A 23,812-nucleotide genomic window follows, 5' to 3' on the forward strand; every position below is an offset into this window, starting at 1 on the left:
CCATTTCGGATGCCTAATGTTGCATTTCGGGTCATTTCCTTGCATTTCATGTCATTTCGCTTCATTTCGAGACTGTTTTCCCCCATATTTTGTTGCTGAAATTCCATTAGTATGCTTGCATATCATTTTTGCCATGTTTCATTGCATTTTATCATTGCCTCGGTTTGCGTGCCCGTGTGCACGCATTTCGAGGCACTCCGTTTTTATCCGCTGGCATCCGATGTGAGCGTGGCTGAGGCTCACTCATGTTGGTATAAACCCACTTGTCATTTCCATGCCATTTCATTGCATTTTATCACTGCCTCGATTTGCGTGCCCGTGTGCACGCATTTCGAGGCACCTCATTTTCTGCCATCGGCATCTTATGTGAGTGTGGCTGAGGCTCTCTCATGTTAGTATAAGTCCATTTGTCATTTTCCATGTCATTTGCATTGCGTATGCACCACCTCGATTTGCGTGCCCGTGTGCACGTACTTCGAGGCATCTCATTTTTATCATTCTGTCATCGCTTCGGTTTGCGTGCCCGTGTGCACGTACTTAGAGGCATCTCATTTTTATTGTATCTGTCATCGCCTCGGTTTGCGTGCCCGTGTGCACATACTTAGAGGCATCTCATTTTTATTGTATCTGTCATCGCCTCGGTTTGCGTGCCCGTGTGCACGTACTTAGAGGCATTTCATTTTTATTGTATCTGTCATCGCCTCGGTTTGCGTGCCCGTGTGCACGTACTTAGAGGCATTTCATTTTTATTGTATCTGTCATCGCCTCGGTTTGTGTGCCCGTGTGCACGTACTTAGAGGCATTTCATTTTTATTGTATCTGTCATCGCCTCGGTTTGCGTGCCCGTGTGCACGTACTTCGAGGCATCTCATTTTCATCATTCTGTCATCGCCTCGATTTGTGTGCCCGTGTGCACGTTCTTCGAGGCATCTCATTTTTATCATTCTGTCATCGCCTCGGTTTGCGTGCCCGTGTGCACGTACTTCGAGGCATCTCATTTTTATCATTCTGTCATCGCCTCAGTTTGCGTGCCCGTGTGCACATACTTCGAGGCATCTCATTTTTATTGTATCTGTCATCGCCTCGATTTGCGTGCCCGTGTGCACGTACTTCGAGGCATCTCATTTTTATCATTCTGTCATCGCCTCGGTTTGCGTGCCCGTGCGCACGTACTTCGAAGCATCTCATTTTCATTGCATTCCGTCTTTTTCTCGGTTTGCGTGCCCGAGTGCACGTATTTCGAGGCATATCATTCCATAGCATTGTGCATGCTAAGATTGTATATTAGTTGCATTTTCATGCATATCATGCATATTGCATCATGTCCGGAATAGGAGTTAGCCCGGGCACGGGAAACGAGGTACATTTCGTACTCCGAGTGACGGAATGTGTCTCAATTCCCCAGTCACCGACACTCCGGATTATCCATGATGGAGTTAGGTTTTAGCTGTAGTTTCATGTGCATTCATCCTATATTGAGTTGTGCATTTCGACTCCTCGGCCATCATGCCTCGGTATGCGTAATTGGTGGCACGAAGATCGAGACATGCATATATCTGTGCAGATACATTGCTATGCCCCTTTCCTGCTCTCTGTTGCAGCAAAACAAAGAATCAACAACCTTTTGGGACTTGGCACGCATTTCAAGAACAGGTGTAAACAGAGGCTAATTGAGGCATTCCGGTGGATTTCCGCGCAAGACAGTCCGGACATGCATCATCCACCAGAAGCGAAGCAGTCCCTGGCTTGCACGCCAGTTTATTTGCTTTCTAGTTAATTCATTAATTAATTAGAATTCTGTAATATTCTTTTATTCGGGACTGTAATATTTGGACTGTATTATTTATTTGGACCCTCCGAGCGAGGGCACAACTGTAATAAGTGTGGGTGAGTGTGATGTATGTCTTCCAACCCCACGTCTTTCTCCCTTTTATTTATCCGCTTTTGATGGTTAGATTAGGGCATATTTTAATTAGCATACAGTATGACAGCATGTTTGCATCATTCATCTGTATTGCATGCATCGGGCTCGGCGCATCATACTAACTGCATTGTACTTTCAATACCAAGTTGAATACATGTTAGTTGTAGCATTTCATATGCCATCTTAGATTAGCCGAGCCTACTATAGTTGCATTTTGCATGTGTTGCATTAGGCATTTCCGTACACTTAGGATCATGCATGATTTCTAATATAGTTTCTATTTTGGCTTGGAGTACTCGGTGAGTTTTATGCTTTAGCATCCTTGCATGTGTGTGAGTGAATGCCATGATAGCATGCTTACCATGAGGCTATGTGCTTATCTGATATATCTGCCTGAATGCCTGTGGGTGAAGGTTGGGTTATCTGAATTGGAATGAATCATTAAAATGTTTCAAGCCTACCTACGGGTAGCAAACCATTTTCAAAAGCAAACATGAAATGTTTTGTTCCAATTCGGGCGACCCGGTCTATACTTATATGCTGTGAGCATCACATAGTAACCTAGGCTAATAACCGGAATAAGAACTCACAATGTTTTCAAAAATTGATATCATGGTTAGTAGAGGCCGGTCTATGACCGGGCGAGCGGGGGTGCTCACGAAGTGACCTTCCCCAATCGTACCCAAGTTCCCGAGCCGAGGCAACTTTGGTGATGACGGACACGTGGCCTTTTGGCACTGAGTCAGGGTTTCCTAAATTTCCCAAAATAAAATATTTAGGTGGCGACTCTGTATCTGGCAAAGCAGTCCATGTTTGGCACTTCTTTCAAAAATCAGTTTTCCTAAAACGATTTGCCGGATTTGGACTCTTTGGTTCAGATTTAGAACCGTGACTACGAAAAGTCGAGTCCGAGCTGTGGCGAGGTCCCCCGCGGCCATGTTACAGTTTCTGGCGACTCTGCTAGGGATTTAGAGAACTTGACTCGAACTCATGATATCTGTTTTTGACTACACTTGTGTGTTTCTTTGCATTGCATTTGCATTGGTGCGCCTAGGACACCGTGTTTGCCATCTGCTATTCCTGAACGGTTTGCCGGAGGCTTGTCTTGTCAAGGCATGACCATAAGGCTGACCGGTTGTGGGCTCTGCCAGTATGGGAACACAAACCCCGGTTTACCGGGGCACCCTCTTTGACCATTCGACCTAGTGCATATTCGGATCCATAGTGACCATTCCAAACTAGGACAGGATGCTTACCCGTTTATAGGTTGTTTGAAATCGCTGCGTGCATAGTGAAACCCTAGCTCCTAACAAAATAGGACAGGGAAACCCTACCCCAACATAGGGGTGTTTTGGCTCTCACTTATCTGTTATGTGCTTTAGAGTGCGTCTCTACAGGAATGCATGTATCAGCATATGAGTTTGAGTATCAGGCCTGCGGGCATCAGTTCAGTGTTGACAGTATCAGGCCTATGGGCATCAGATCAGTATACGAATTTGAGTATCAAGCCTGCGGGCATCAGTTCAGAATTGTCAGTATCAAGCCTGTGGGCATCAATTCAGTGCATAAGTTTGGGTATCAGGCCTGCGGGCATCAGCCAGTATTTTAGGATCAGTTATCTGCGGATATCAGATTCTGTGTTAGGGGACAGTGATACAGGGATAATAACCAGTGTTTGAGGACAGTATGTTATTCAGCTTTTTTGACTGTGTGTCTTGCATTTTATTTTAAGCTGTTATGCTGCCCGTTTATCTGTTTATTTATTTCCTTTTCGCTTTATTTATCTTTTGCTAGGTCAGTTTTAGCACGATTGCTTCCGACCCAACAGGCATTCCCCAAGCACCTTGGACACGAGGTCGTCGACTCCACCGATCTGAGGATCTAATCGACGGACAGCCAGTGTTCCATTCTCTACCCCCTGTTACAAGAAGGAAGCAAAGGAAGCGCAGTACATCTGAATTGAGAGCACCAGAACAGTGGTATCCCCCACCAGTGGACAGTTGGACTGAGATCCCCCTTGAGACAAATCTGCCAGTAGCTCAGACAAATCGAAGCAGTATGACAACACCGACAGGAGTTGAGGAAATGATGCGCCAGATGCAGGAAACCATGCGGGCTATGCAACAAGATGCCGTCCGCCGAGATGAACTCGCTAAGCAGCAAGCTGAAATTATGACTCAGCAGGCTGAACTGATTACTAGACTGCAACAACAGAGTACAGCATCTGCTTCACACCAGATTCCTCCTCCAGCAGGAGCCCCATTACCTGAGAAGGCTCCTGTTATTCAGGACGTCCCTCCTAACACCCAGAATACCGTACCGGCTGTCCAAATTCTGCAAGAGGACACGAGTCTTCCAACGGGGCCTGTCCCGCCCCCGATTCCACCACAACTGTCCAAGGTCCACACATCCAATCACCCGGACTCTCCATCCGAGGTCGAGGTTGATCAAACAGCTCTGAAATTGAGCAAACTGCAGAAGCTTTTCAAAAAATCCCAAGGGACTAAGGCTATGCCGGATATCGGAGATGGATATACCGAGGAGGCCGTAACACTCCCCGATAGGTTCAAAATGCCACAAATAGACCGTTTTGACGGGACTGGTGACCCCATGGTCCATATCCGACTGTTTGCGGATGTCTTGCGGCCAATGGGCCTTACACGACAACAGAAGCTCTCATTATTCGGCCGAACCCTGTCGGGTGTGGCCTCCCATTGGTACGCAAGATTATCGGATGAGGTGAAGAAGAATTGGGACGAGATGGCTGAGGCCTTTGTCACACAATATTCGTATAACACTCAGATCGAGATCACAACCCGTGATCTTGAAACAACAAGGCAAGAGCCTAAGGAATCTTTCTCGGACTTTGTGATCCGATGGAGGGCAAAGGCGTCGACGATGACTTTAAGGCCCACTGACAGAGATCAAATCCGGATGATTGTGCGCAATCTCCACCCCAAGTTAATGCAAAGAATGATTGTGGTCCCCTTCCCTACTTTCGCAGATTTACATGATATGGGGGTGCAAATAGAAGATGCTATGAGGCAAGGCCTGTTTGACCAGGACAGAGAACAACCGAGGAGGACCTTTAATCGTAACAACAATGCAGGCCCGAGCGGCGCTGCTAATACAAGAGCCTCGGAAGTTGGCATGGTCACCACCACTCCCCCTCCCCCTCCAAGGCCCATGACTGCCACACCATTCTCCGGCGCGTCCGGAAGTAACTCACAAAATAACCGATTCCAACCCCGGGGCCAAAGAACCTTCACCCAACTATACATGCCCCTGTCCAAGGTTCTGGGAATACTGATCAGGAAAAATCATTTAAAACCCCGGGAACCAAAACCATTACCAAATCCACTTCCCCCCTCATATGACCCGTCAAAATATTGCGCATACCACCAACAACACGGTCATGATACCGACCGTTGTTACAGATTACGTCATGAGGTCCAAGATCTTATTGACAAACAGGTAATTGCGCCTCCTGATAAACCTAATGTCACAACTAACCCTCTTCCACCACATAACCAACCTCCCCCTCCCAACAGAATTAATTTCATCCAGACTGGGGTCGTGTCTTACGATCCTAGCATCTATATTACACCCACCCACCTACCCAAGCCGGAGGTGCTCCTCCCCGCTTGCACTGACCTTTTGTGCATGGTGGACGTCTCCAAAACCCAACCGGAGCCGGTGGTGGTGACCATCGAAGACAAGGCAGGGCAGATTTTAGGAGAGAATGAGTCTGTTAAATCTGGGACTGGGCAGAATTTTGCTGAGGGAGCTTATGATCCGAGCAGGCACATCCTATCAACGATTCGAAGTGGGCTAATTGTAGAATTTCCCGAGACAGGAGAACTGTGCATGATCCGAGGGGATGGATCTGGGCTATGGGCAGATGAGCCGACAACCATAGAGGAGGACTTTGCTAACTTGCAATTTCGCGATGATCAGGAGTTGGAGGATGCGTCCATTAACTGGAATGATTATGAGGGATCAGAGGAGGCCACTGGATGGCTTGAAGATCAACCGGATGCAGTGGGGGAAGCCCAACCAGAACAGAGCCCGGCAGGGGCAGAAACATCACTTGTGGCCGGAACGGCCGAAAATCAAGTTGTACCGCCGGAGAGCGCCGGTGTTAAGAATTCCGCTCAGGACATGGGCATTACGGATGTGGGAACTGTTGAACAAACAACTGTACTGACGCAGTTGGAACAAGGAAAGTTTGAGGAAGCTGAGAGAGCCAGAAAGGCGAAGGGCCCTGAGGGGACCGAAAGTGCTGTGTGCACAAAGACAGACAATGCTGCGAGCATTTGGACAGAGAGCACTGAAAGTGCGAGTAGACTGGAGCCGGACAGATGTCTGTTGGCTGCCAGCGGAATGTGGTGGGAAGATGACGATTTGTGTCTTGCCCACACCGATGAAGACTGGGGAAATGGCCAACCAGATGATACTTGGTATCTTGATGAAGTGGACCACATGACAAGAAGTGGGCGGTACTTCAAGCCCCCACACCTAGACCAACCCGAAGCATCTGGGAAAGACAGAGAAGCGGAGAGACAGAAGGAGAAACAGATTGAGGATGAAGCTGTGCTGAAACAGTTAAAGAAAATACAAGTAGACATCTCCATCTGGGGACTACTAATGGCATCACGAGTGCACAGAGAAGCTGTCCTATCTGCCATGGACAAGTCGAAACTTTCCATAGACACCACGCCTGAACAGCTGGTTGGGCTGGTTTTTCCGGGAGGAGGTTCCCCGGCATTAACTTTTTCGGACAAGGAGCTACCGCCTGAGGGCGCAAATCATAACAAACCTCTCTATATCTCTGTGGAATGTAGAGATAAGTGGATTCCGGTGGTACTTGTTGATACCGGGTCTGCGATTAATGTCTGCCCAACCAGAACGGCATATGCAATCGGGTTAAAACCCGCGGACTTCATCCCAACCACCCAAGTGATCAGGGCATATGACAATACCAGTAGAGAAGTGATGGGGACTGTTAAAATTCAAACTAAGGTTGGTCCAGGACAACACAATGTCGAATTTCATATCTTGGACGTTCCCGCAACCTTTAACTTACTTTTGGGGCGACCGTGGTTGCACCAGGTCAAAGCAGTCTCTTCCACCCTACATCAAATGCTGAAATACCCTCACAGGAAAGGGGTAGCGATCGTTTTTGGGAATTCATCAATCCATCCGCCGCCGGAAGTGTCTACACCTGTCTTGGAGATCGAGCACGGCACGGAGGATGTGTTTTTGTCGGGGTTCACTTTGGCCGAGGCTCAAGTGGTGCAGAATGTCATGGCTGCGAATGCGGGCATGTATGTCAGCGCACAATCCATCTACCTCATGAACAAGCTAAAACATACCCCTGGGATGGGATTAGGGAGAAGTGGCCGGAAAGGCGTCTCAGTGTTGGCCGAAGTGCCACACAACCCTCACACCTTTGGACTGGGTTATCTGCCCACCAAAGAGGACTGGTTGAGGAAAGGAAAAGAAATGGCCGGAAGAGCCAAGGCAAAGAGGGCTGGGAAGCCATTTGACTTAATACACAGGCCCATCTGGGGTACCCTAAACGGACGTTTCGTCCGGGAGGGGGAAGATTTTCCATTCTGCGGCTTCCCGGAGCCATGGCAAAACGCGGAGGGGAAGCGCGTGCCTGGTTTTGAAATCTTCTTCGACATACAATTATCTGGGGATGACGTTGCCGAAGCGCAGACAGACCCACCAACTGGGACTGAGCAGTGTGAAGCAGTGGATCCTGAGAGTACAGAGTTGGAAATGGGGGTAGCACTGGCGAGTCTACTATCAGATCCTCCGATCGGCCAAGAGTGCTTGGGGGATAACTCTTTGGTTTCTGTGATTGGAGATGAAATAGCTGCGGGCTTTCCAGCGCCGATCTTGGATGCATCTATCGCACCTTCTCTCATCTGGCAGTATGAAGAAGGCTTTTTATCTAGCAGTTCCGGGTCAGGTAGTGAGCCGGAATCTGATTCTACCGAATCTTCTGCGTCGGAATCAGATTCCAGCTCGACTGAGTCTGAGTCCGGTATTCCTGGGGGTGATAACCCGGATACCACAGTCCTGTCTAGGTCGTCTTTTTCATTTTCTTTTGAGTCTGTTGTAACAGAGGAATCTGACGGCTTGGAAGTATTTAATGAGAATGATGTGGATGTGGTTTCCGAGTATTTTTCTGTGCCTTTGATTTATTGCTTAAATCAGGATTTTCAAAATTTTGATGAAAACAGCGAGGAAGAAATTCCTCCAGTTTTGCAACGATTAATCAATCAAGAGCAGGAAAGATTTGTTAAACCTTTAATGGATGAAATCACTACTGTAAATGTTGGTACTGAGAAGGACCCGCGGCTGGTCCAGATCGGGTCCACGTTGTCTTCAGAGGAGCGCGAGCGTTTAGTCGCTTTATTAAAAGATTTTAAAGATGTTTTCGCGTGGTCCTATGAAGACATGCCTGGAATCGATCCTGAGATTGTACAGCACCGGATCCCTCTTGATCCAGAGGCCCGCCCTGTCAAACAGAAACTCAGAAGGATTCGCCCGGACTGGGCCCTCAAGATTAAGGAAGAGGTCACCAAACAAATTGACGCAGGGTTCCTGCTGGTATCTGAATATCCAACTTGGTTGGCCAACATAGTTCCGGTGCCAAAGAAGGATGGCAGAATTCGGGTCTGTGTAGACTTCAGAGATTTGAACAAGGCCAGTCCGAAGGACGATTTTCCCTTGCCGCACATCGACGAATTGGTAGATTTCACGGCAGGACACGCCTTGCTTTCGTTTATGGATGGTTTCTCAGGCTATAACCAGATAGTGATGGCACCCGAAGACCGGGAGAAGACTGCGTTCACTACCCCGTGGGGGACATATTGTTATAGAGTGATGCCATTCGGGCTGAAGAATGCTGGAGCTACGTATCAACGGGCAGCGACTACAATATTGCATGATATGATCCATAAGGAGGTCGAGGTGTACGTGGACGACATGATTGTCAAGTCCAAAGATAGAGAGGGCCACTACACCGCCTTACAAAAATTCTTTCAACGGATCAAAGAGTTTCGGCTGCGACTGAATCCCCAGAAATGCACGTTTGGTGTTATAGCAGGGAAGATGTTAGGGTTTCTGATCACACAAAGGGGCATCGAGGTCGACCCTTCCAAAATCAAGGCCATCTTAGAAATGCCACCACCAAAGACTGAAAAGGAGGTGCGAGGCTTTCTGGGTAAAGTGCAATTCATAAGACGGTTTATTTCTAAATTAACCTTGACTTGTGAACCACTTTTTGGTCTCCTGAAGAAAGGAAAGAAATTCCAATGGGACGGCCGATGTCAAGTAGCTTTTGAGCAGATCAAGGAGTATCTACAGAACCCACCCGTGTTGTCACCGCCAGAACCGGGGAGACCGTTGATACTGTACCTTTCGGTAACTGAGACTACCATGGGCTGCATGCTCGCGCAGGAGTCAGAAGACAAAGTGGAAAGGGCCATATACTATCTGAGCAAAAAGATGCTGGATTACGAGACCCGCTATACACCGCTGGAGAAGGCTTGTTTGGCCTTGGTATGGGCAACCAGGAAGCTGCGGCACTACCTGTTAGCCCACTCTGTAATGTTGGTTTCGCGTTTGGATCCCATCAAATATCTTTTCGAGAAACCAGCACTTACGGGTAGGCTAGCTCGTTGGCTGCTGTTGCTCTCCGAATTTGATTTGAAGTATGTGACGCGCAAGTCAGTAAAAGGCAGAGCGGTAGCAGAGTTCCTTGCCGACCACCCGGTTGAGGGGGATGAAGCGGTTGAGTATCTATTCCCAGATGAAGCCATTCTGCACGTCGAAGATGAAACTTGGACGATGTACTTTGATGGAGCGTCAAACCAGTATGGGTATGGGATAGGGGTGTTGCTGATAGCGCCTGATGATTCCCGTATTCCTTTAGCATTCAAGCTCCGGTTCAAGGTTTCCAACAATGAAGCAGAGTATGAAGCATGTATTGCTGGCCTAGAGGCAGCCCTGGAACTAGGGGCAAGACGAGTGGACGTCATTGGGGACTCGAACCTTGTTGTGTCTCAAGCAAAAGGAGATTGGAAGGTCAAGGAGGAAAGGATGATAATCTATCACCAAACCTTGGATTTGTTAATTCCTCGGTTTGAGAAGCTAAATTTTACCCACCTCATAAGAGAGAACAACAGGTTTGCAGATTCACTAGCAACTCTATCTTCTATGATAGACATCCCGTCCGGAGTCCGGATGCGTCCAGTCATTATTGATCAGAAGTTCGTGCCGGCATACGAGTCGATTTCTGCCATAGATGAGGTTCAAGATGGCAACCCCTGGTATTACGACATCTGGAACTTCTTGGAAAAGGAGACATATCCACTAGGGGCAAATGCCAAAGATAAGAGGGCTGTCAGAAGAATGGCTGCTCAATTCGTTATCTGCGGGGGAAATTTGTACAAAAGGGGTCATCTGGGAATGCATAAGCTCTGTGTAGAAGCTGAAGAGTCAAAACGCCTGATGGAAGCCATCCATGGGGGGGAGTGCGGTGCACACATGAATGGAGTAATGCTGGCCAGAAAGATCCTCAGACAGGGCTACTACTGGTCAACCATGGAGGAGGATTGTATTAGCTTTGTTCGGCGATGCCACAAATGTCAAATTCATGCAAATCGCATGAACATCCCGCCGTCAAAACTGTACAACATGACTTCGCCGTGGCCTTTTTCAGTCTGGGGAATTGATGTGATCGGAGCTGTTACCCCGAAGGGGTCCAACGGGCATGAGTTTATCCTAGTAGCGATAGATTATTTCACAAAGTGGGTCGAGGCCCAATCATACGCAGTGTTGAAGGCGTCGCATGTCGCAAAGTTCATCAGGAACAACATCATCTGTCGCTACGGGGTGCCAAACGAAATAATTTCAGACAATGGTTCCCACTTCAAGAAAGAAGTGATAGACTTGTTGGAGAAATACAATGTGGCTTTTCATAAGTCATCTACATACAGGCCACAGACCAACGGAGCAGTTGAGGCCGCCAACAAGAATATCAAGCATATACTACAGAAGATGGTGGAAACCTATCGAGATTGGCCAGACAAGCTGCCATTTGCTCTGTGGGGCTACAGGACTTCAATCAGAACTTCTACTGGAGCAACTCCATATTCATTGGTCTATGGAATGGAGGCTGTTCTACCCATTGAGATTGAGGTCCCATCATTACGAGTATTGGCTGAATGCCAGATAGCCGAAGCAGATTGGCAGCAAAGCAGATTCGAAGAACTCATGCTCTTTGATGAAAGAAGACTGAAAGCACTGTACCACATCCAAGGTTATCAACGCAGAATTGCCCGGGCTTTCAACAAGAAGGTTAAGTCCAGGAATCTAAAAGAAGGAGATTTGGTGCTCAAGGACAACCGAGCTCCCATCCACGACCCAAGGGGTAAGTTCAAACCTAATTGGACTGGTCCTTACATCATCAAGGCTATCTGGTCAGGTGGGGCTGTGGTTTTGATGGATCTAGATGGCTTGGAGTTTTCACAACCAATCAATATGGACAAGTTGAAGAAATACTATCCTTGAGAGGCTCGCTAGGCCGAAAACCCGAAAGGGCGACCTAGGCAAAAGTCAGAGCACAAAAAATTAGAAAATATAAAAACTGAGCTCGCAAGGTTGAAAACCCGCAAAGGGCGGCCTTGGCAAAAGTTAGAGCGCAAAAGGAGAGTGAAAATACTCGAGCGAACCTAAGCCTGAACTACGTAAGACTTGATTCCCATCTTTGGGATACGTAGGCAGCTTCGTCTTGAAGTTCAGTCATAAACTTTTCCCCGATCAACTTTGTCCATTTCGATCATCTCAGTCATCTTTATCTATCAGCATTTACCGTGATCTCCGGTACAGTGCTTTTCAAACTAGGGGCAACTTTCTGTTGCTTTGGAGTGCCACATTGTTCTTCAGACTAGGGGCAACTTTCCAGTTGCAGGGATCTGGGGTTATGCATTTCAGTGACAGATTTTCGGCATGTCCAGTTCTGATCCACATCGAAAATAATTTTGAAAAAGTTTTAATAAAAGTTGACTTTGTTCAAATCAATCTTTTTACGACTTAGACCATTTTTGGACCAAAAGTGGAAAATTTTCAGTACCATAACTTTCAATTTCATTGATTTCAAAATAGAGTTCTCTTGCTCTTGCATTACAATCGAGGTTGCTTATTTTTAGTACAGTCATAAAGAAAACTTGAAAATGCTAAATAAGCAATAAATTTGGGGCATAGTTGAATCAAGTATCTCCGTGTCCCCTTCCAGAGCTGGACGGAGCATCTGATGCCAAGCTGGGCCCAAATTGTACCTCCTCTTTGAGCCAATCCACGCATTCATCTGACAAAGTGCAACTGAAGGTTGAAGCAGGGGGCCAGAAGCTCTCTAGTCCTCCATGCCGTGGCATATCTCTGGCTGGCCAGCCATTCACTTTTTGCAAAAATGGCCGGCCAGCTCCTCGGGATGGCTAGCAATGCTGTAGTGTGTCTCCTCGGCCCTGTTTTACTCTTCGAAGGAGAACTCCAAGCATTTCCATGCAACGGGAGAGTCGAAGGCCTTCATTCCGGATGCGTTCCGATGCCCAGATCGTCAGAAGTACACTTTGTTGTTGTTGAGTTTTGCTTATCGAGTTGTTGCATTTTGCTTATCGAGTTGTTTGTCGAGCGGACGTGTTTTGTGTTTTGAGTCATTACTCTTTGTTTAAGCAATTTTTGTTAAAGTCTTGTTTATTTGCGTTGTTGCATTTTGCTTATCGAGTTGTAAACTTGCTAAAGATTCTGTTATATCTTAGTAAATTGAGTTGTTTAGTTTGTTGCGTCGGTTCACTACCTGATTTGGTGATTACACAACGTACATTTCCTTTCAAATTCATTTTTTGTGCGAAATAAATGATGCGATACGATGCTAAAAGTTCAAAATACAAACACCTCTTCAAAAGCTATTTCATTTCATCATGCTTTACAACAAACAAAAGGTACAGGTTTTACAAAAACAAAACTGCCTAACAATGTGCAAAGTGCTACAAACTACTAGTAAAAGAAAAATAAAGCAGGAAATAGCAACATCAAAATCCTCGGGAACGGGAACGAGAAGCACGCCTGGTCCTCTTTTGTGGAACAACCTCCACACCATCATCAGAGTCGGAGCTGTCGTCCTCAGGATCCTCCTCAGCCTCGCCTCTGTTCCCCGAGCCAAAACCGGAGCCTCCCTCCTCGACAGATGTCTCGAACTGACGGTCGGTAGCCTCCTCCTCCTCCTCATCAGACTCCGCCTCCACAACATGAGCCCTGCGTCTGCGGACAGGCCCCCCTCGAGCTCCTCGAAAAGGCCTAGATGGCCCGGCTCCTCGGGAAGGCCGAGATGACCCCTCCCCCTGATAAGGCCCAGATGGCCCAGCTCCCCAATGAGGCCCAGGTGGCCTGGTCTGTGGCTGACCGGACCATGAAGGCATCTGAAAACAAAGAGTTCAATTCAAATACATCAGTCCAAATATATACATCAGATGCAGATACAAGCAAAAGCTACGTAAAGTGGGTGCATGTAAATACAGTGTACAAGTGAGGTGTGTGTCAGATGTGCTCTACACAAGTAGTCTATCGATGCAGTAGAAATCAGCATGTCATCAGAAGTATGATAAATGCCAAAAAACTGAAGGGTACCTGAATGCCCGCGACAGACAACTGTGCCTCCCTGCGTAGGACCATGCCCTCGAGTGTGGCCACCAGCCCAACCATCTCCTCCATGTACCCTCGCGATGGCTGCAAAAAATGAGCTCGTAATCATCAGTGAACAAGAGAGTGTCTAAACATCTGAAATGATGAATGACAAAAGTGGAGCATACCGGCGGTGAGTCCGAATCAATGGCGTATCGATCACTGGGCATCGGAGGCTCTAGTGGAATCGGAATCGGAGAGCTAGTCCCATACTGCCACGCCATCAACTCAGTAGGCATATCTGGCCATCCCAGATGAGGATGAATCGACGGGTTCGGAGGAAACGGTCTACTCCCACCTCTAGATACGCCAGCCCTGCTAGAAGAAGGGATGTCTGTAGCTCGAGCCTGAGCCTGATCCGAGGATGACATACCGGCAGGTCTCATCATCGGAATACGAGCTTCTGTCAATGGAGGCATCAAATATATGTGACGATAGGTGGCGTAGTCCCCCTCCGCAACATATAACAAAGCATCACTGCCCAGCATGGCGCCGACTACCTCTGAGTAAGAGAGCCTGTCAGCGGTCCGCATACTAGCTGGAGGTACCGCGGGAACATCCTGAGAAAGATACCCCCGTACCTGGCACAGAAAGCGCTCCCCCAGGAACCAGACTCTGCCGACTGGCCCTTCGAGCAGGACCCTATACCGGGAGATGCCTGATGCTCCGGTATACTGAAGTAGGAGATCATCACCCAGAGGTGCCCAAGGCTGCCAAGTAATCTGCGGATGATAAATGTATAAACCAATCAGAGAACGAGAATATACAGAGCAAGTCAAAGATGAAAATGAAAAGAACTGAAAGTTCTGAAGTACCTCTGAGTGTCGCACAGTGTCGAAGTACTGTCGCAGGCGAACCAGGGTCTCTCGAGGCCTCGCCCGGTGCGGGCCCTCAAATATCAATGAATATGGGGTCACGGGAATCCCCACCACCTCCAGCACTGGGGCTAACGATGGGAAGTATACATAAGCCCATAACTGAGAAAAGCAGTGCAGAATGTAAGTACGAAATGCTGAGAGCAAAATACAGACTGTAAAAGTGCGCTGTGTATGCGATGTACAAGTAATGAGAAGCAGAAATGTAAATCAAGGGGACAGAAAGTACCTCCCAGGCTCTCCAGTAGCCGCCAAGCAAATCGCCCCGCCCGCGGGAGGTCGCGCTCATGTAAAAGTAGAGGGTAGCCAGGCCAGCGCCACCCCAATCATATCTACTGACCTGTGATAGGTCGACTAGAGCGCTCAGCAGATATAGCCCAATGGTGTTCCCTCTGTCGGCGAACAGGGTAGTCCCGAAGAGGAACATCAGGAAGCCACGAGCATACTGCTCTGTCTCCTCAGGAGTCTCGGGCACCATCTCCGCCCGCCGGAAATGGGAGGAGAACCAAGTATACCTGACTCTCCCTGAAACCCTATCAACAGGTGGGCGAGCCCCCAACAAATACATCCAGGCGGCCTCCCACTCGCCCATATCCTCGTCATAGGGGATGGCCCAACCTCCGACATCAAGGCCGGTCAATACAGCAAAGTCAAAAGGGGTCATGGTCATGTCCCCGGTGGCAGAGAAATGAAAGGAATTGGTGGTGTCCCACCATCTCTCTACCAAAGCTGCCATCAAGGTCCTCCTGGCAGGACAGCGTGACAACCCGGCGCAGAAGGGCCCAAACCCTGCCAAGTCTACCAAATCCCTGACGCCCTCCGGGAGCTCAGCATACCAATCCCGCGCCATGGTAGAACCATATCCTCGCACACTGCGGGAACCACCCTACATTCAGAATGAATATATGTGTCAATAATGAAATAAATGGGCTGTATACCAATGATAATGAAATGGGCTGTGTGCCAATAAGATGAAATGGGCTGTGTGCCGATGAAGTAAAATAAGCTACATGCAAATTCTATCTACCTGGGCTGCGTGTTCAGAGAATTTGAATTTTGGGCTGCGTGTTTAACATTCAGTTAATTTGTGGGCTGCGTGTTCACTATCTACCTGGGCTGCGTGTTTAGAGAATTTGAATTGTGGGCTGCGTGTTCACTATCTACCTGGGCTGCGTATTCAGAGAATTTGAATTTTGGGCTGCGTGTTCAGACTTTCAGTTAATTTGTGGGCTGCATGTTCACTATCTACCTGGGCTGCGTGTTCACTATCTACCTGGGCTGCGTGTTCAGAGAATTTGAATTTTGGGCTGCGTGTTCAACTTTCAGTTAATTTGTGGGCTGCGTGTTCACTATCTACCTGGGCTGCGTGTTCAGAGAATTTGAATTTTGGGCTGCGTGTTCAACTTTCAGTTAATTTGTGGGCTGCGTGTTCACTATCTACCTGGGCTGCGTGTTCAGAGAATTTGAATTTTGGGCTGCGTGTTCAACTTTCAATTAATTTGTGGGCTGCGTGTTCACTATCTACCTGGGCTGCGTGTTCAGAGAATTTGAATTTTGGGCTGCGTGTTCAACTTTCAGTTAATTTGTGGGCTGCGTGTTCACTATCTACCTGGGCTGCGTGTTCAGAGAATTTGAATTTTGGGCTGCGTGTTCAACTTTCAGTTAATTTGTGGGCTGCGTGTTCACTATCTACCTGGGCTGCGTGTTCAGAGAATTTGAATTTTGGGCTGCGTGTTCAACTTTCAGTTAATTTGTGGGCTGCGTGTTCACTATCTACCTGGGCTGCGTGTTCAGAGAATTTGAATTTTGGGCTGCGTGTTCAACTTTCAGTTAATTTGTGGGCTGCGTGTTCACTATCTACCTGGGCTGCGTGTTCAGAGAATTTGAATTTTGGGCTGCGTGTTCAACTTTCAGTTAATTTGTGGGCTGCATGTTCACTATCTACCTGGGCTGCGTGTTCAACTTCCATTTAAAATGTGGGCTGCGTGTTCACCATCTATCTGGGCTGTGTGTTCAGAAAAATTTGAAGTTTGGGCTGCGTGTTCAACTTGCATTTAAAGTGTGGGCTGTGTGTTCACTTTCGAATTCGGGCTGAGTGTTCGACAAATCAGTGTTTGAGCCATGTGTTTTAATGTGGGCTGTGTGTTCGCAATTAATTAATGAACCGAGTGTTCGAAAATTCAAGTGTTGAAACTACATGTTCAAGATGTAAGGAAAGTACTATGTCACAAGCTAAATGTTTAAGCATGGCAAGGGTGCGAAATGTAAAAAACAGAAGATGAGGTAAATACCTCTCGGGCCTCGTGAGAGAGATGCTGCTCCGGCTCTCTGAGAAGCAGATCCGCAGGTGCTCTCTCGTCGAAACTGGTAAAATGACGGAAAACGGCACGAGGGAGGACGTGCACTGCCGGACGGTACCTCTCGGGCATGAAAGGTCGAGTCCTCGGAGGTAGAGTCGTGGGATCGAAATCATCTCCGGCACCTGGGAAACCCCCGCCGTGAGGAGAATTGCCTGCCATTTTCAAGAATCTGCAAAAGGGAGCAAAAATGAGCAAAATGAGCAAAATTGGAAAAAGTCAACAAAAGTCAACTCCCGAGAAAATATTCTAAATATTAAGATGAACTTACCTCAAGTGGTGAAAATGCAAAGAGAAGCTCCGAAGCCGGAATTTAATCGCTCCAAAGTGTTTAAAACTAAGTGTTTTTTCGAAAACAATTTGCGCGAGGTGTTGGAAAACGCGCGTAAAACTCAAAACTGGAGAGAAAAGTGTTGAAAGAGGCACGAAATGAAGTGAGGTTCGGGTGCCATTTATAAGCCTCAAGCCTTGGTTTGAAAGAGCATCAAAAAGGAGGCAAAAAGACCAAAATGCCCCCCGGAAAAGGGCATGGCCGGCCGGCCTCTAATAATAGCTGGCCAGCCATCTGCTTTTTGCAGAAATGGCCGGCCAGCCATTAGCTTTTGTGGAAACCGGTTGGACACCCCCCCTTGGGAAGATAAGTGGCCGGCCATGCTCCCCACATGCTCACCTAGCTCTCTGCAAATTTTGAGGAAGATCGGAGTTCCCGGGACCTGAAAAAGTTCAAGAAAAGTACACTTCCGGTCGCGAAATTGCTCCGTCGGGACTTCGGTTTCAAGTTCTGACATGTGTCTCATCATCATTCATCAAAATCAAAGTGTATCCTTTTTGAATGAGTTGTAACCTTTCAAAGAAGCAGATCGGAGGCCGTGATCGAGTTACCTTCGCCGAAACACGCGTTTCCGTACTCGTTGTTTCACGACGAATGAACACCCTGATTCATACTCGTTTTGTACTTTCATGCACATATCTTGCATTCTCATGGGCATACTCACATTGTCATGTACATTTCTTGTTATTTGTATACCTCTGTGTTGGAGCATGCGTTGTCGCGCGTGTTCCACTCTTGCATTGCGATGCATACACTCACCGACGCCGCGTGTATCGAAACTTTCGGAATCGCGTTAAATATTTGTTGTTAGCATATTGTACTTGTTGCAATTTCTCTCTTTTGCAGGCACGATATTGTATGTACGGTTCAATTGAGGCTGGTGCGACCAGACGAATCGCGCAGGTATCGTATCTTCTCCGTGTGAGACGTGGCGGGGATTGAATAATCCTCCGCATTTTTAACTGCATGAAATGTAGTTGTTGCTTTGCATACTTGCTTAAAACTGTTGCATCTATTTGCGAATACTTGCTTCATTACAGCTTGCTGCATTTACACGATCATTGGGTTACCTTCGGTTTCTTGTATATCATTTGCATTTTGCCCCCTGCCTGCGGGCATGCCTGCGGGCGCATCTCTGTTTATCCAGTATGTTTGTCTAAGTCTTCGGCCTTGTCAAAAATGGGTCGTCTCTTGGCTTTGACATTCACTCCCGTCACTTGTGACTTCCGAGTTCTGTCAAAGAGGGGCAACTGTAGACACCCCATTTTTGACCGACCTTAAGACTCAGACGTCGCCAATTGAGCGCTTGGTGATGTTGTATAATGTGCTCCTTCAGAAGTTTCAGAGTCGCGGCCGTAAGCCCTGCCTCCGGACTTCCGAACCCTTTTCTGTGCCTTGTCTCGGTTTGCGAACCAGACTCGGTTTTCTCTGTTTCTTTTCTTGAAGGGAGGGAGAGGTCCCGTAGACCATCTCTCAATGTCCGTAGGCTACATTTGGTGGCCGTAGGCCATTTTGCCCATTTCGGAGTCCGGTTCCCGGTTTTCGGAGCCGTCAGGCCGTGTGCCTCGGTTCGGGACCGCTTAACCATCTCCTATTGCTCTGATTTTTGGCATACATCTTATTTCATCCATTTTGAGGGGCACTGGGAGCTGAGAAACCCACTTCGAGGTCGAATACAATTTTCGGTGCTTAACAGCCCATTTCCGGGACCCCGAACTGCGTGTTTTGGCTCCGAAACATTCGTTTTGCAACGGTTTTCGCTCATTTTTGGCAGGTACCTCTGTTTTATCCCGAGGAAGGTCACTGAAGGGTGGGAGGCCAGCAATTGTTGCAGCAACCAGTTATCTCTCCTCCCGAGCCTCCCGGCGCCCGTTTTTCGCACTTCCGGGCTAATGTTGAATACCTTAGAGCTAGCGTTGCCAACTTTCAACCACGTATCTGTGATCTACACACCTGAGAGGCCCCTAAAAGTTCATGGCCGGCCATTAAGGTCACCTGACCCTTTTGACCCCTTTCTTCCGGGCTAATGTTGAACCTCTTGGACCTTTTTTCTTGAACTTTGAACCACATATCTGTGATGTACACACCTGAGAGGCCCCTAAAAGTTCATGGCCGGCCAGTAAGTCAACTTGACCCTTTTGACCCCCTCTTTCCGAGCCATTGTTGAACCCCTTGGGCCCACTTTCTTGGAATTTCAATTACATGGTTGTGTTGTACACACATAGGGCTACCTCCCCAATACCCGGCCGGCCAGAAAAGCTGGTTGACCCTTTTGACCCCTAGCCGGCCGGCTAGGGGGTGTGGCCGGCCGGCCACCTCCAGCAAAAGTGAGCGGCCGGCCGTGCTCTCCTCACTGTACCCTTTCCAGCTGTGGGGCAATATCCCCCAGATATTTTCTGTATCCGGGGGATATTTTGGGAGAGAGGATTCCTCTCCATTTCACCCCCCTTTTACACCCCTTTCTTGACCTTATAACCAGCTGAGGGTCTTCTTCTTTAGGGTTAGAAAAATTCTTCTCCAAGGACAAACCCTAAGCTCCATTGTCTTCTTCTTCAATTCTTCAAAAAACCCTAAGTCTATAATCTTCATTCCTTCTACACCACCAAGCTCCACCACCACCATCTCATTTCCAGAAGCTAGGAGGGATTCTTGAAGGCTAAAGAAGCTGCAAATCAACCCAAGAAGTAACAAAAGCTTGGATCTTCAAGGGTAAGTTACACTTTGATCCTTTTGACCCTTTCCTTTGATCTATTTCTAAGCCTCATTTATTTTTGGTTTCAAGCTTCGGCCCTAACTGAAAAGGGCCATATTTTGAGCTCATCTTCACTTCTCATTAAGGGCTCAACCCTGTTTGAGCCCTCCATAATACACTTGCTTCATTGACCATCTTGTATGTCATAGATTTGCATGCTATTTTTGACCCATGAGCAATTTATTTTCGAGCATGTTGTAAACTGATATAGGGCTTATTTTGAGCCCCTCTTCAACATTGGAGAAGGGCTCAACATTGTTTGGTGTCTCCATGTATCACTTGTAGTTCAATCCCTTATTTGGCCCCATTTTTGCATAAGTTGATAGCCCTCTTGGCTTCTGTTTTTGGACCTTGGTCCGAACTGAAAGTGGCCTTGTTTTGGCCTATACTTCATGTTTCATTCACACTTTTTTCCTGTTTGGTGATTATTTTATATACTTCATGTTATGGCACCTTTTGGGCCTTGTTTTGCATCCCATTTTTAGCATATTTGTATACTGATTTTGAGGCTTCCATATACTGTAAATGTTCATATTTTTGGTCCATCTTTAGTGTTGTAGAAGGAAATTTTTCAGTTTGAGTTTTTCTTATACCACTTGCTTCATTACCCCTCTTTTGGCCCCTATTCTTGCATGCTATTTTCGCCATACCTATACTTGCTGTTTGGCCTTGTTTATAACTGGAAAAGTGCTTATTTTGGGACTGTCTAGCTTCTGTCTTTGCATTTCATGTCCATGTTGTGCATGTTTAGTATGGCTATAGGCCATTTCGGATGCCTAATGTTGCATTTCGGGTCATTTCCTTGCATTTCATGTCATTTCGCTTCATTTCGAGACTGTTTTCCCCCATATTTTGTTGCTGAAATTCCATTAGTATGCTTGCATATCATTTTTGCCATGTTTCATTGCATTTTATCATTGCCTCGGTTTGCGTGCCCGTGTGCACGCATTTCGAGGCACTCCGTTTTTATCCGCTGGCATCCGATGTGAGCGTGGCTGAGGCTCACTCATGTTGGTATAAACCCACTTGTCATTTCCATGCCATTTCATTGCATTTTATCACTGCCTCGATTTGCGTGCCCGTGTGCACGCATTTCGAGGCACCTCATTTTCTGCCATCGGCATCTTATGTGAGTGTGGCTGAGGCTCTCTCATGTTAGTATAAGTCCATTTGTCATTTTCCATGTCATTTGCATTGCGTATGCACCACCTCGGTTTGCGTGCCCGTGTGCACGTACTTCGAGGCATCTCATTTTTATCATTCTGTCATCGCCTCGGTTTGCGTGCCCGTGTGCACGTACTTAGAGGCATCTCATTTTTATTGTATCTGTCATCGCCTCGGTTTGCGTGCCTGTGTGCACGTACTTAGAGGCATCTCATTTTTATTGTATCTGTCATCGCCTCGGTTTGCGTGCCCGTGTGCACGTACTTAGAGGCATTTCATTTTTATTGTATCTGTCATCGCCTCGGTTTGTGTGCCCGTGTGCACGTACTTAGAGGCATTTCATTTTTATTGTATCTGTCATCGCCTCGGTTTGCGTGCCCGTGTGCACGTACTTCGAGGCATCTCATTTTCATCATTCTGTCATCGCCTCGATTTGCGTGCCCGTGTGCACGTACTTCGAGGCATCTCATTTTTATCATTCTGTCATCGCCTCGGTTTGCGTGCCCATGTGCACGTACTTCGAGGCATCTTATTTTTATCATTCTGTCATCGCCTCGGTTTGCGTGCCCGTATACACGTACTTCGAGGCATCTCATTTTTATCATTCTGTCATCGCCTCGGTTTGCGTGCCCGTGTGCACGTACTTCGAGGCATCTCATTTTTATTGTATCTGTCATCGCCTCGATTTGCGTGCCCGTGTGCACGTACTTCGAGGCATCTCATTTTCATCATTCTGTTATCGCCTCGGTTTGCGTGCCCCTGCGCACGTACTTCGAAGCATCTCATTTTCATTGCATTCCGTCTTTTTCTCGGTTTGCGTGCCCGAGTGCACGTATTTCGAGGCATATCATTCCATAGCATTGTGCATGCTAAGATTGTATATTAGTTACATTTTCATGCATATCATGCATATTGCATCATGTCCGGAATAGGAGTTAGCCCGGGCACGGGAAACGAGGTACATTTCGTACTCCGAGTGACGGAATGTGTCTCAATTCCCCAGTCACCGACACTCCGGATTATCCATGATGGAGTTAGGTTTTAGCTGTAGTTTCATGTGCATTCATCCTATATTGAGTTGTGCATTTCGACTCCTCGGCCATCATGCCTCGGTATGCGTAATTGGTGGCACGAAGATCGAGACATGCATATATCTGTGCAGATACATTGCTATGCCCCTTTCCTGCTCTCTGTTGCAGCAAAACAAAGAATCAACAACCTTTTGGGACTTGGCACGCATTTCAAGAACAGGTGTAAACAGAGGCTAATTGGGGCATTCCGGTGGTTTTCCGCGCAAGACAGTCCGGACATGCATCATCCACCAGAAGCGAAGCAGTCCCTGGCTTGCACGCCAGTTTATTTTCTTTCTAGTTAATTCATTAATTAATTAGAATTCTGTAATATTCTTTTATTCGGGACTGTAATATTTGGACTGTATTATTTATTTGGACCCTCCGAGCGAGGGCACAACTGTAATAAGTGTGGGTGAGTGTGATGTATGTCTTCCAACCCCACGTCTTTCTCCCTTTTATTTATCCGCTTTTGATGGTTAGATTAGGGCATATTTTAATTAGCATACAGTATGACAGCATGTTTGCATCATTCATCTGTATTGCATGCATCGGGCTCGGCGCATCATACTAACTGCATTGTACTTTCAATACCAAGTTGAATACATGTTAGTTGTAGCATTTCATATGCCATCTTAGATTAGCCGAGCCTACTATAGTTGCATTTTGCATGTGTTGCATTAGGCATTTCCGTACACTTAGGATCATGCATGATTTCTAATATAGTTTCTATTTTGGCTTGGAGTACTCGGTGAGTTTTATGCTTTAGCATCCTTGCATGTGTGTGAGTGAATGCCATGATAGCATGCTTACCATGAGGCTATGTGCTTATCTGATATATCTGCCTGAATGCCTGTGGGTGAAGGTTGGGTTATCTGAATTGGAATGAATCATCAAAATGTTTCAAGCCTACCTACGGGTAGCAAACCATTTTCAAAAGCAAACATGAAATGTTTTGTTCCAATTCGGGCGACCCGGTCTATACTTATATGCTGTGAGCATCACATAGTAACCTAGGCTAATAACCGGAATAAGAACTCACAATGTTTTCAAAAATTGATATCATGGTTAGTAGAGGCCGGTCTATGACCGGGCGAGCGGGGGTGCTCACGAAGTGACCTTCCCCAATCGTACCCAAGTTCCCGAGCCGAGGCAACTTTGGTGATGACGGACACGTGGCCTTTTGGCACCGAGTCAGGGTTTCCTAAATTTCCCAAAATAAAATATTTAGGTGGCGACTCTGTATCTGGCAAAGCAGTCCATGTTTGGCACTTCTTTCAAAAATCAGTTTTCCTAAAACGATTTGCCGGATTTGGACTCTTTGGTTCAGATTTAGAACCGTGACTACGAAAAGTCGAGTCTGAGCTGTGGCGAGGTCCCCCGCGGCCATGTTACAGATGCACGCATGCATAGCATAAGGCATGCTAATTTAAACATGCCCTAACCTACCATCATAAGCAGGTAAATAAAAGGGAAGAAAGAAGTGGGGGTTGGAAGACTTTCACACACTCACCCACACTTATTACAGAATTGCCCTCACTCGGAGGGTCCAAATAAATATTACAGTCCGAATAAATAA

At 47.1% G+C, this 23,812-nt stretch overlaps 1 protein-coding gene across 1 annotated transcript in view; it reads left to right on the forward strand.

Annotated features, from left to right (window-relative positions):
• The first annotated feature begins 4,033 nt into the window (after positions 1-4,033).
• Positions 4,034-23,812, forward strand: part of LOC145822422 (uncharacterized) — a 40,954-nt gene continuing 21,175 nt past the window's right edge. The window contains exon 1 of the mRNA XM_082919404.1: positions 4,034-4,240. Coding sequence (XP_082775530.1) covers positions 4,034-4,240 — 207 coding nt within the window. The remainder of the gene's footprint in view (positions 4,241-23,812) is intronic.

The sequence above is a fragment of the Camellia sinensis genome, chromosome 1 (genome assembly GCF_055761805.1).
Source record: "Camellia sinensis isolate YWXY chromosome 1, ASM5576180v1, whole genome shotgun sequence".
Taxonomy (NCBI): domain Eukaryota; kingdom Viridiplantae; phylum Streptophyta; class Magnoliopsida; order Ericales; family Theaceae; genus Camellia; species Camellia sinensis.